This window comes from Muntiacus reevesi, chromosome 20, assembly GCF_963930625.1.
Source record: "Muntiacus reevesi chromosome 20, mMunRee1.1, whole genome shotgun sequence".
Classification (NCBI taxonomy): domain Eukaryota; kingdom Metazoa; phylum Chordata; class Mammalia; order Artiodactyla; family Cervidae; genus Muntiacus; species Muntiacus reevesi.
In genome coordinates this window covers 49,672,513-49,685,242 of record NC_089268.1, presented here as the reverse complement: position 1 = coordinate 49,685,242, position 12,730 = coordinate 49,672,513, and the positions used below count along the sequence as shown (strand labels likewise).

The 12,730-nt window shown below is 48.9% G+C and overlaps 1 protein-coding gene across 1 annotated transcript; it reads right to left on the bottom strand.

Moving 5' to 3' along the window:
* Positions 1-264: 264 nt before the first annotated feature.
* Positions 265-11,616, bottom strand: RPP40 (ribonuclease P/MRP subunit p40). Its single transcript, XM_065912869.1, has 8 exons — positions 11,468-11,616; positions 9,503-9,647; positions 8,191-8,259; positions 7,428-7,523; positions 6,428-6,553; positions 4,023-4,221; positions 3,771-3,905; positions 265-2,679 (listed from the first exon to the last, which is right to left on the bottom strand). The coding sequence occupies exons 1-8, from the start codon at positions 11,588-11,590 to the stop codon at positions 2,481-2,483; spliced, it is 1,092 nt and encodes a 363-aa protein (XP_065768941.1). The 5' UTR covers positions 11,591-11,616; the 3' UTR covers positions 265-2,480.
* Between the last annotated feature and the right edge of the window lie 1,114 nt (positions 11,617-12,730).

The following is a 12,730-nucleotide window of genomic DNA, read 5'->3' as shown; positions in this document are numbered from 1 at the left end:
ATTAGTTCTAATACCTTTTTATAAATTTCATTGAATTTTCTACATAGATGATAATGTCATCTGTGAAAAAGAAAACAATTTTTTTTTTTTTTTCCAATTTGCATGTTCTTAATTCTGTTTCTTGTCTGGCTGTAGTCTAGAATCTCCAATACAATGATTAAGAGACATCCCCGATTTCTCCCTGATACTGGGGGAAAGTATTCAGTCCTTCACAATTAAGTTTGATGTGAGCTGTAGGGTTTCTGCAGGTGCCTTTTAATCAGATTGGGGAAAGTCCTTTTATTTCTAGTTTGCCAGGTTTTTTTTTTACCAGAAGTAGATTGTGTGAAAGTGAAAAGTGTTAGTCGCTTAGTCGTGTCCAACTCTTTGCGACAGCGGATTTTATCAAATACCTTTCTAGTACTGATTTCAACGATTATGTGAATGTTTAATGAACCCTGCATTCCTGGTATAAACCCCATGACCATATTACATTTTTTTAAAATCATATCACAGGTTTTAATTCACTAAACTTTTGCTTCAAGCTTTTGCACCTGTGTTCATAAAGAATATTTGTTTTGCAGCTTTTTGTCTGGCCAGGATACGTAGGTAAGTTTGAAACCAGGGTAATGCTGACCCCATAGAATGAGTGGTGGAATTTGTGTAGAAATGGTATCATTTCTTCAAATGTTTGCTAAAACTCACCACTGAAGTCACAGGGGTTATAGAAAGGCTTTACCTATTTCTTCTTGGGTGAGCTGTGGTAATTTGTGTCTTTCAAGAAATTGATCAGTTTCACCTATGTTCTTAAATTAGTTCAAAGGTGTTGCTAATACTCCCTATTAATTTACTATCTACAGGATCTTCAGTGATGTTGCCTCGCTCACTCCTTATATAGGTACCTGGTTTTTTCTCCTCACTAATCTGGCTGGAGATTTATCAATTTTACTGATTTTCCCAGAGAACAAGCTTCTGCATTAATCTTTCTCTTTCATTTCACTGGTTGCCAGTTTGACCTTTATTATTCCTTTTCTTCTGCTTACTTTGGACTTACTTTACTCTCATTTCAATGCTTCTTAAAGTGGGAACTGAGGTCACTGATCTGAAACCTCCTTTCTTTTCTAATACAGACATTTAAAGCTACACGATACCCTCTAACTACTGCTTTACCAAGAACCCACAAATTCTAGTTTTTTAAAAATTCATTTCAAATTACATTCTAATTTCTCTTTAGATTTGTTCTTTCCCTTGTGAGTTATTTCATTGCCAGATATTTGGGATCTTGAAGGATCTTTCTTTATTGATTTCTAACTTAATTTTATGTGGCCAAATTATTTAGCTTTTGAAAATTCTTAGTTATTTTGCAGCTAACCAATATTTTAAAAAATGGCTCTTGATAGGTATTCTGGAAATTTAAGTAGTTTTCAATGGGTCCTTATCAGTCATATTGCTGGGGGAAAAAGTTCTTTCAACTTCTTTCTTTTTTTAAAATATTTTGGCCACTCTGTGTGCACGTGGGATCTGAGTTCCCAGATCAGGGATCAAACCTGCACGCCCTGCACTGGAATCGCAGCGTCCTAGTCATTGGACTGCCAGAGAAATTCCATTTTTAAACAACAGCTGTAGTTGAGTTACGATGTCATGTTTATTTCAGGTATAAAGCACAGAGATTCAGTTTTACATGTGTGTGTGTGTGCGTATGCGTATATGTATGGCTCAGATGGTAAAGAATCTGCCTGCAATAAGGGAGACCTGGGTTTGATCCCTGGGTTGGGAAGATCCCCTGGAGAAGGCACCAGCTACCCACTCCAGTATTCGGGCCTGGAGAATTCCATGGAGAGAGGAGCCTGGTGGGCTATAGTCCATGGGGTTGCAAAGAGTTGGACACGACTGAGTGACTAACACTTTCACTTTCTTCACATACATATTATATATATGCTCTTTTCCAGATTCTCTTCCCTTGTAAGTTACCCCAGCTTGCTCTTTAACAATGTACAGTATCTCAACTTCCCTCCTGACCCAGAAGCAGGAACCAGCTGGTCTGAGGCCCACTCCTGAACCCACAAGCAGCCTGACTTCAGCGGCTTATGCTCCCTCAGAGGACTGATGAGGGACCCAGGCGAGGTAACACATGAACAGCACTTAATGCAGGAACTGGCTCTGCCAAGTATGATGTAAGGGTTGTCTTATTATGACGTGAAAAAGTGACAGTCGCAGCGCGCATCTTACCCAACGGTCCCAAACCCTGGGTCCCTGGCCATCCTGGCCCGAGTCCCCAGCAGTCGCCCACCCCACGGGCTCACGCGGACAAGGGGACACCAGCTACGCGCCTCTGCCGGACAGCACGCCCGGCTGCGGGCAGAGGAGGGCCTGAGTCCAGAGCAGATGCTGGGGGTGCTGATCGGAGAAACGTCATCCAAGTCTGAGTGAACACAGTCCTCACGCCGCCACCAAAGATGACAGACAAGCAGCAACGCACGTGACTTTAAATCCCGTGCTCATCACGGTGGACAGGCGTCGTCTGTCCCCACAGCCATCTGAAGCCAGTAGTCACGATTGTTAAAGATCACAAAGTTGTACAAATGTTCTCCTCCTTTCTGAAAACCGTGTTCACTTTCTCTCCAGGAAACAGGGCTGTCTGCAAAGCCTTGAACGGACAGCGTCACCCACGGGGCCAACTTTGGTTCGTCAAAGTAGCGACTGAAAAAGACAGACACTTCTTAACAAACAGGGAGACTCGGGGAGGGCCACATTTATCTTCTTGTTTGCTATTCAGGATAAGTGGTATTTCTGATGCTCCTATGAAGCTTCCACCTAAGCTTTTATTCATAAAAATTAGAAGACAAATTCAACTCCTGGTGCTATGCTGTGAATTCAGTAAAGGCTCATCACTATGCAATGCACAGGACAAACCTCACTGGTTCCGACCTTACTGTGGAAGCACATGTGATTCAAAGAACAAAAGAAACCCCCACAAACTGTGTTAAGAGCACTTTCCCCCCTTAAGAGTCCTGCTTTCAGGGGTTCTGTGAACTGAAACACTGCAGAATATCGGGTTTCTCTTTTAAAATTCATCAAAATTTTGAAACTTCAACCTTCTTACTGAGGAAAATCAAAGCACAAAGCAATAAATGTGAAAAAGGGATGTTGGATTTAAAAAGGAAAAACCTCAACAGTTACAGCTTTGACATTTTCCAAGTGATGACTTCGAAGGTGCCAGGCTCACTCTAGGGTCTTCTCGGTACGGGACCGGGGTGGCCTGACGCTGTGTTTACATACCGCCTCCCTGCTTTACACTACACAGCCGGGGGCATGTCACTCGTGTCCAGGGGCTCACGGATGTTAGGGCTAGGCTGGATCTTAGACACAATGTGGATTCAGAGGTGGTCAACTCCTATTCCCACCCATTTCAAAAAGTCAAGCATGTGGCAGAACTCCAACACATAAAACAGGTCAGAATGTGTTCCGTGGAGCTCCGCTGTCTTCTTAGGTGATCCTGTAACTCTGGCTGCGCTGAAGCGGTCCGGGCGAGGCAGGGCAAGAAGAGCAAGCAGTCTGTTCTCAAGAAGCCCAGTTCGCTCTGCTCTCCTTCCGAAAGGACAAGGATGCGGCAACATCGCCAGGGAGAACTAATTGCGTCATGTAAGTGATGACGTCACTGCACGGGAACCCACGAAAGAGGGGAAAAAGGACACGTGTGCGGGGGGGCTGTGGGCCCTGCATCCCGAGCGCTGCCCCCAGAACACAGAGGTGCAGACAGCGAGACAGAATGAGCGAAAAGGTGTTCTCACCACAGCTGTTCCAACAGGACACAGATCCTCTCCGGGAGGATGAACCCCGTGACGGTGCACAAGGACGCCTGGGCCACCACGGAGCTTGGCTGAGGACAGCAGTAGGTTGACACGAAATTGTAAGGCTCATTGTTTCTATAAGGAAAAAAAAAAAAAGGAAACGCCTCTATATCCACCAGTTTGGGAGTAGTAAACTCGTTAGAAACGGGAAGCCAGCCCCCGCCCGCCGGGACCGGGAGCCCTGCTACGCACAGGTCTGCGTGACCGAAGACGGCGCCCAGCCAGTCGAAGAGCTCGCGGGCGCTGCAGGCCGCCTCCGGCTCGCCCCCCAGCCGGCCACTCTGCAGCACCGGGCACCGCAGCTCCCGCCGCGTGCTCAGCGCTATTTCTGGCTGATGCTCCTGAATTCCGTAACCGGAAAAGTATGACATCATCATGGATCCTTCTGCACCTTCAGACACACCAAATAAGGCTGCTTCAAGAGTGTGAACACACTCAGCGAGTCCGTGAGCCCACCCCGTTTCTGCCTGAGGGTTTCGGGAAGCAGGGAGGGTGAAGTCAGACCGGGGGGCGCTGTACAAAGCTTTATTCAAAGTAAAACCATTTAAGTTGCTTCCAGCTCCTAGAGCCAAAGTTATGTCAACATTCGTCTTCCTGGAAAATCTGAATGCTTTCAGATTCAACCCACACTACTCTCATCATCTGCTTCACTAAGCAACTTTCAAGCTAGTAAGTAAAACCCAAAGCATTGCTTATGCGTCAATCAAACTAGTGAACTCTACACACACAGAGAAAGGAGCGTATCTGCACACTCAAAGAAGGAAACAGAGGAGGAGCTGAGCTGAATGGCAGCACCTCAGTCCAGCTTGTCTTCGAAAGCCAGGAAGATCCAGTGGGTCCTGAAGGATCTTCCGGTGGCCTTGGAAGACAGAGAGAGCGACCCCCTGGAGCAGGGGGCAGGCTTGCTAACACTCCAGCGTATTGGAAAGAATACCTCCGGCCCGCTTCCCTCCCTCCAGGGCAGAGATCAGCAGGCTCACTGCCCAGGATGAAAGGTCTGGCTGCTGACGCTCCAGGCTGCCCTTCGGTAAGGCTGCCCCCGCCTGCACCAGCGGCCCCGGCCTGAGCGGCCCCCTGCAGGAACCAGGACTGTGAACTGCTGCAGAAGCTGATGCTCTGGCCGCTGCAGCTGCTGGGAGTAAGTCGGTCCTCTGCTGCTGACCCAGACGTCTCGGGTCTCCTGCCAGTGCCCAAGAGGCGGTGCGGGCTGACTTCGTAGCTTGCAAGCAGGGCCAAAACCTCAGACCTTTCACGGGTCCCAACAAGCCCCTGAAATACCCAGGAGCCTTAGAACACAGAGCTCTCCAGAACCCAAGGCACAGGAGGCCCTCCACAGACCCCAGGCCACTGAGATGCCAGGCTCTCGGCCCCGGGGCCACACCACACCCAAGCTGCACTGAGGTGCTACAGACCCCGGGTTCACGTGGGCAGCCCTGCCGGACCCGGGGACAAGACCTCCCAGGAAGAACAGACAGGGGCCTGCTTCTAAAACGGACCCAGGGCTCCCCTCTTCTCCGAGAGAGAACCGCACCACGGTAACTACGAGGCTCTGATGCCTTATAATCCTGGTCTGGGCCAAAGACAACACTTAGATAAGGACTGAGGTACCTGGCGGTTGTAAACAGATCAGAATGTATGGTAAACAATGTATTGTTCCAATCACGCAGAAGTTACAACAAACTTAATCTGACATTTAATGACATGCCTGATTCTGACCCTGCAATGATGAAGGAGCACTTTGTACATCACTAGAATTGTTATTTTAAAACATTCCGGCCAAGGCTGCCGGAGCTGAGCCGGAGGAAGGAAGGAGAGCAATGGGAAAGGTCAGCTGCTACGAGACCATCCTCGAGAGCCCTGGCTGGACGCGTAACCCGGGGAGACGGAGGCAGACGGCTGCACGGCTGGATGATCCCGAACTACACGGATGCCGGGGGACCGAGAAGCTTCCGTAACAAAGCTTACAGGCTTCCTGTGGTCCCAAAGTAGTGTCCCTACCAAACCTTCGGTTAGGTCGAAATGGCACAAAGTGAAGAAGCAACACCTTAAGACACACCTTGCTAACAGATGCGTGAAATGAGTCAAGATAAAGCACAGATGCCCACAGACCCAGCTGGAGCTCTGACGGTGTGGGGCTAAGATGCCGAGTGCAGTTCTGGGGGAGGGAGCCTGGGGGTGCCCTCTCGCTCCTGGGGTGCCCTCCACCTCCATGGAAGCTCGCTGCAAGACACATGCTGAGCACTACTTTTACTTTTTTTTGGTAAAACTTAAGTAATGTAAGGGTTTCCCTGCTGGCTCAGACAGTAAAAAATCTTCAACGAGGGAGGCTTAGGTTCTATCCCTGGGTCAGGAAGATCCCCTGGAGAAGGCAATGGCTACCCACTCCAGTGTTCTGGCCTGGAGAATCCCACGGAAAGAGCAGCCTGGCGGGCTGTGGTCTGTGGGTGGCAAGGAGGAGGCGGACACCTATATCCATGTAGGTAAGCAGCATCCCTCACCAGTGGGCTGAATCACCACGCCATCCTCACTACGCCCCTGCAACTAACAGCTAGATTTCAGCACCACTCTATCGTTATTACACAATTTATTTTTCATACCTGTTTGATGCCACGCCAAAAGGAAATCAAACTTCAACGGCTTCTTTTCTCTGAAGGCCCAAGACACTCTTTTATACTTCTTAGACTCCAGGTTAGAGGATAAATCCATCAGATCAATGGAAACAACTTTAAAAAATGGAGAGGAGTAAATAGCTCATTCATACACACACAGCTTGTGCTGTGCAATACATGCTGGATTAAAAACATTAGGAGTTCTAGAAAATTCATGGATGAAAAAAGTCACTTTGTCTTCCTTACCCTCCCTTTGGTTTACCAAATCAAAACTCTGCTTTTGATGGGCATTTCAGGAATTGAGCTAATTACAACAGGTGTTTAAAATTCACACTTTCCCAGTCAAAGACCACGGGCAGAGATCATCTCTAATCAAGGTGTGCCGGTGGGAGCCACGACCACTGACTTTCAAGCAGACTGTCAGCAGAGCTACACCTCCTCAGGCATGGGTGAATTTCTACTAGGGTCATAACACTTGGGGAAATTAAAGGAAATTCTGTACTAAGACCAAGTTGGAGCAGATAAAAATTTGTATATGTAGAATGGGTAAACAACAAGGCCTACTGTATAGCACAGGCAACTAGAGTCAATACCCTGTGCTAAACCATCACGGAAAAGAACACGGAAAGCAACGTGTACACGTGTATAACCCAGTTACTCCGCTGTACCGCGGTAATTAACACAACCCTGCACATCAGCCACGCCTCAATGCAAGATTTAAAAAAAGGACAAGCTGGGTTCATCACTTTGAACTTGCGACCCCAAACACACGTATCTAACAGACCAGGTCCAAGTCTACGACCTTCATGAGATGCAGTTGCTAAAATCACCTGGCTGCATAGTAGGATCTCGTCCTCTCTGATAAGGAATTTTACAGACAGACAAAGCCACACTGCTTTACACAAAGAGAAGAGCAGCAGTTCAAAGGTGTAAATCTGAATTGACTGCTATCTTTTGTGAGAAACTGATGGAGAGAGCCCATACTTACTGAATCTCATGGTCTTCCTGCCAGAATACTGAGACGGACGACCCTGAAGTCCAGTTTCTTCATAAGTGTCTTTATCCAGTGATAAAATTAATTTCCCTATAAATCAAATAATAATTCCCATAAAGAGACATTAAACATATGTGTTCTCATGTTTTTGGTGTTAAAAAATAAAATAAAAATATAACACATTCTCTAAGAGAAAGCAAGGCAAATTAAGCAGTTAAATACCAGTGCACATAAAGATCTTTTTATAATACAAGTATATTATTTATCCATATATATCTTACTTATAAACAAGAGTATCATTTACAATTACATGCACAAACACAGTATTTATTACAGTGAAACTAGAAATTATCTAACTTTTTATTAAAGAAAGAATAAACAAATTACGGTACACTCCTCTGGGATATTTTCAAGACATTAAACATAGTAAATTAAAGCTGTATGCACTGATATGGAAAGATGTCTAGGATATAGAGCTTCGGGAAAAAAGAAAATTGAGAAACAATAGAATGTGACATAATATATGTCTTTTTTTTAAAAAAAGAACAACCTGTATGTGTGATTTTAAATTCATAGAACGTGTCTAGAAGAATAAACACCTACCTGCTAATAAGAGTGACTGCTAAGAATGGGAATGAGTCTGGGAGGAGCTGGATGAAAGGGTGGACCGTCACTTTACTCACACCTGTATGATTTGACTTTTTCTTTTTTACAGTTTGCATTTCCTTAAGAACGAAGGAAAAATGAGTATGCTTACCATTTGGCAGCAGGGCAACAGTATTATCCTCATCAATATTTGTGTTGTATGTCAGCGCATAGCACGAACCTGAAAGACAGCCCAGAGGAGAAATTAAGGGAAAAAAAAACACACCTGCAAGAAGTCAGTGGATGAGTTTGACATGATAACCAATCTTCCGGGTTACGGGTCCCGCTCACTCAGTAACCCTAAACCGGCCATGGTGAAGGTGGAAGACAAGGCCAGGCCCAGCTCGTCCACATCCCCACCCATGGCCTGTCTGTGCAAGCCGACTACCACCGCGTGGCGAACGCGCGCACCTCTGCGGACGCTGCAGAGAGGCGCAGAGTGGAAGAGCAGGTGAGGGCACACACCAGCGAGGCCGAGTTCCGGGTGAGGACTCAAACCTGCCAAGAACTCATGTGAAGTCAAGAGAGCGGCGCGATCTCCCTGAGCCTCAATTTCCTCACCTGTAAAATGGGGCTGAAGGCCCATTTCACAGCGTTGTTGCTGGGGTTACATCGAGTCACCCATGGAAAAGTGCCTGCCATGCCCAGGGCCTACATCATTAGCAATTAGAGCATCGAACTGTTTTTTTTTTTGGCTGCACCACATAGTTTGTGTCATCCTAGTTCCCCGACCAAGGACTGAATCCAGGCCTTGGGCAGTGAAAGCCTGGAGTCCTAACCACTGGACCGCCAGGGAATTCCTCAGTATCTAGTTTCAAAACTGACGAAAGGAATCAAGTCGGTGAGACCAAAGACAAGAGGCCAGCGGCTCCTGTGCAGTGATGCCTGCAGTGAGGACAGATCCTTAAAGACACTGGAATGGTTTCAAACGAGTGGCTCCCAGGAGGTAACTGGAACAAACCAGTCAACCCAGCAGACACAGGTGGACTGAGGGCCGCAGGGTCCAAGCAGAAGACGCGGGGCCCCCGTCAGCACCTGGCCCTGCAGAAGGCAGCGTGGCCGCACCAGGAGACCCTTGTGCTGAGACGGCTGTTGTGGGCGCTGCATGGAGCACAGTGGTCCCTTGCAGCCACGCCCGACGGCACTGCATCTGAACACAGTGCAGCAAAGCTTCTCCTCTCCACGAGCCGTGTGTGACAAAACCCCCACGGGATGCGTGTGGACCCGTAAATCAGAAACCCAACCTGAGGGCGCACGGAGCAGGCTGAGCTGCTGAGGGGCGGAGGGCGGGCTGCACACGCCTGACCTCGCAGACGAGCTCCATCAGTCTGATTCGAACAAGGCAGGAGCCCTGGATCTGCGATGTGACCTCCCTGACCTTCCGCATCCCACCACGTTCACAGACACTACACGGTTTTTCTTACCTTTCTTGACAAAAGTATTGATGAATTCATGTGTGATTAACTCATAAAGAGGTAAAGCCTTCACAAAGTAATAGGGTCCAAATTCCATGACCAGATCTTTCAGTTCTTTTGATAGCATCCCACATTCAGGAATCAGAAAGGAAACCTATTGGAATATACAATATAAAAAACTTATTTTTTTTATTAATAATAGAAACATGGTTGACTTACATTATTATACTAGTTCCATGTGTACAGCATGTAATTCAGTATTTTTGCAGATTATACTCCACTATAGGTTTAAACAACTTTTATTTTCATGCAGATCAACACCCAGGATTTAGTGACAACACAACATAATTAAGGCTATTAACCATTCCTCCACAGCTCTCAACAAAACTCTGAAATTAATTTACTAATCTCAGGAAAAGAGAAATCCAACAATTCAAGTTTTCCATTTCTGAATTCAAGTGTACAGTATAGGAAAATTGAATGAAAAAAATAATTTTAATGGGAAACTCTTGCTTGAGTTTTATCTTTTGAAAATAAACAATATATTTGATATCCTGTTCCTGTCACTACATTAACTAATTTTTAGGGAAACAGTACGAATGATGGCTTCCCTGGAGTCTCAGTGGTAAAGAATCTGACTGCCAATGCAAGAGACGTGGGTTCAGTCCCTGGTTCAGGAAGATCCCCTGGAAAAGTACATGGCAACCCACTCCGGTATTCTTGCCTGGAAAATCCCATGGACAGAAGGAGCCTGATGGGCTATAGTGCATGGGGTCACAGAGTCAGACACGACTTAGGGACTCAACTGCAAGTACAAGTGAATATCCCCAGATCTGTGTATCCTGGTACTAGGCTGGAATCAGAGGAACTGTCCCTTAGGGTGTAAGGAATTTAGGGACACTGGGTGTTCCCACTGTCCTGACAGAAAAGCTCTGCACGTGGGCCGGGGCGGACACTGTGCACCTCCCAGACGTCTGTCTGTGATGAGCTCTCCACCCAGAGGAGAGACGTTCAACCTGACAGGTTTCAAGCGGTGCCCGGCTACTCCACACCTTGAAAAAGGCCACTCTCCCAAAGCGGGGACACCAGTGTCCCCAAAGGACTGGGGTCGCCACTTGTGTCTGAGACACTGGCCAGTGAGGCCTGAGTTGAGATTAGGCTGATCAACTTAAAAGTGTGAGACGCTTCACGGACTTCCATTTTAAGGTCTAGTCTGGAGTCCTCCCCACTTGCACGGGTCGGTGAAGCCTTCCCAGCAGACAGCGCCCGGGAATCGGGGGTGTCTCCTCCTCTCAGCAGGTCCAGTAACTAACCCCACTGACGCCTCAGCGCGAAAAGGGCCCCGGGGCGGGCGACGCTTCCAGGAAACAGCAGCAAACATCGCTGTGGGCAAGGCCACCGAGGCGAATTTCTGCCAAAAGGTGCCCAAATGTCGCCCTGGCGCTCTGGCTGGACAAGGCGGAAGGCAGCGGACAGAAGGAAGACCTCAGGGATCAAACCAACGCCCGTAAGCGATTCAGAGGAGCAAGCAGCTCCCGTGCGGGACCGGGCTCGACGCTCCGGGGAGACACGCGGGTGCGTGGCTGGCGCAGGAAGCCAGCGGCGGGGAAGCAGCGCGGCCGCCCCGCCCATCCTGGCCCCCCCGCCCATCCTGGCCCCGCCCATCTCCCGGGCCCGCCCCCATGACGCAGCACGCCTGGGGCGGGGCCAGACAGAGACCCCCATGAACCCTGCCCCGCCCTCCGACGTCGGGGCACCGCCCCCGCACCGGTGCACCCTGGGGCTTGTGGTCCTGAAGCGAGTCAACACACGAGCCTGGAGCCACGGAGACTACAGCTCCCAGCATGCCGAGCGAGGGCCCCGCCCCGCCGCGCGACGAAGGCGGGCCCCCGGAGCAGAGCCCGGCTCTCCCTCAGCCTCCGGCGCCCGCGGGAGGGAGGGTGCGCGATTCGCGGACCCAGGGCCAGGACTCACCCTGTAATTGTGATAGTGCGTCTCCACGAGATGCCGGTGGCGCGACTTGTCATGGCCGAAGTTGGACTTCTCGCAGACCAGCAGGTGCCGGGGCACCTCTCGCAGCCGGCGCAGCGTGGCCATCCTCTCCCCGCGCCTCCCGGCTCGGCTCGCCCCGCCCCTTTCCTCGCCCCGCCCCGCCCCTTTCCTCGCCCCGCCCCGCCCCTTTCCTCGCCCCGCCCCCTTCCCGCGGGCGTGCGCAGTGAACGCAGGGCGCACGTGCGGAGGCGGCCCGGGTAGGGGCGGGGCTAGCGCCGGGGGCGGGGCTAGGCCTCCGGAACCTCAGCCGAAGCTCTCTGATGGGTACTGGAGAGGCGCGCTGCCGGGAGTGAGTTCTATGGCCAGACTCCCTCCTCTGGGCCCCAGGTTGCCCTTTTCCAAACTGTCAAGGAGGTTTCTGTTTGATACTTTCAATGGGACTCCTTCAGAACCACTTTTAAGATCCTTTTACAAATGTCCTTTTGGGGAATGCTCTAGCCATCCAGGGTTTGTATTCGGTCTTACAGTGCTGGAGCCAGGCTTCAGTCCCTGGTTGGGGAAATGCAGATCCCACAAGCCGGCGCAACCAAAAAAAAAAAAACAAAAGAAAAAAAGAAAAGAAAGGAAAATAGCCTTTTGGAACCGCTTTTAATAGTTTGTTGCTATTGGAAGTTATAGTGACAATTCGTTTTTCCATCTAATCTTTCTGACCAAGTACTGTCCTACTACGCACTTCTCAAACTGGAGTCTGCACAGCCCAATTCTATGCAGAGAGGATGCAAAACAACAGAATATTTGTGGCACAACTTTCTGGAGCATCACTTTTACTATAAGATTTGGAAGAATAGAAGTTAAATAATTTAGAAGATGCATGGATGCGTGTGTACTCAGTCGTGTCCAACTCTCTTGCGACCCCATGGACTGTAGCCCGCCAGGCTCCTCTGTCCGTGGGATTTCCCAGTCAAGAATACTGGAGTGGGTAGCCATTGCCTTCTCCAGGGGATCTTCCTGACCCAGAGATTGAACCCACATCTCTTGAATTGTAGGCGGATTCTTTACCACTAAGACAATTTAGAAGATAAGTATGTGTAAGTCTGGGCTTCCCAAGTGGTGCTCGTGGGAAAGAATCCTCCTAGCAATGCAGGAGACATGAGAGAGGAGGGTTCTATCCCCTAAAGGAGGAAATGGCAACCCACGCCAGTCACATGTGTAAATCTAATCTAAAACTAAGACAGACTGGACAGT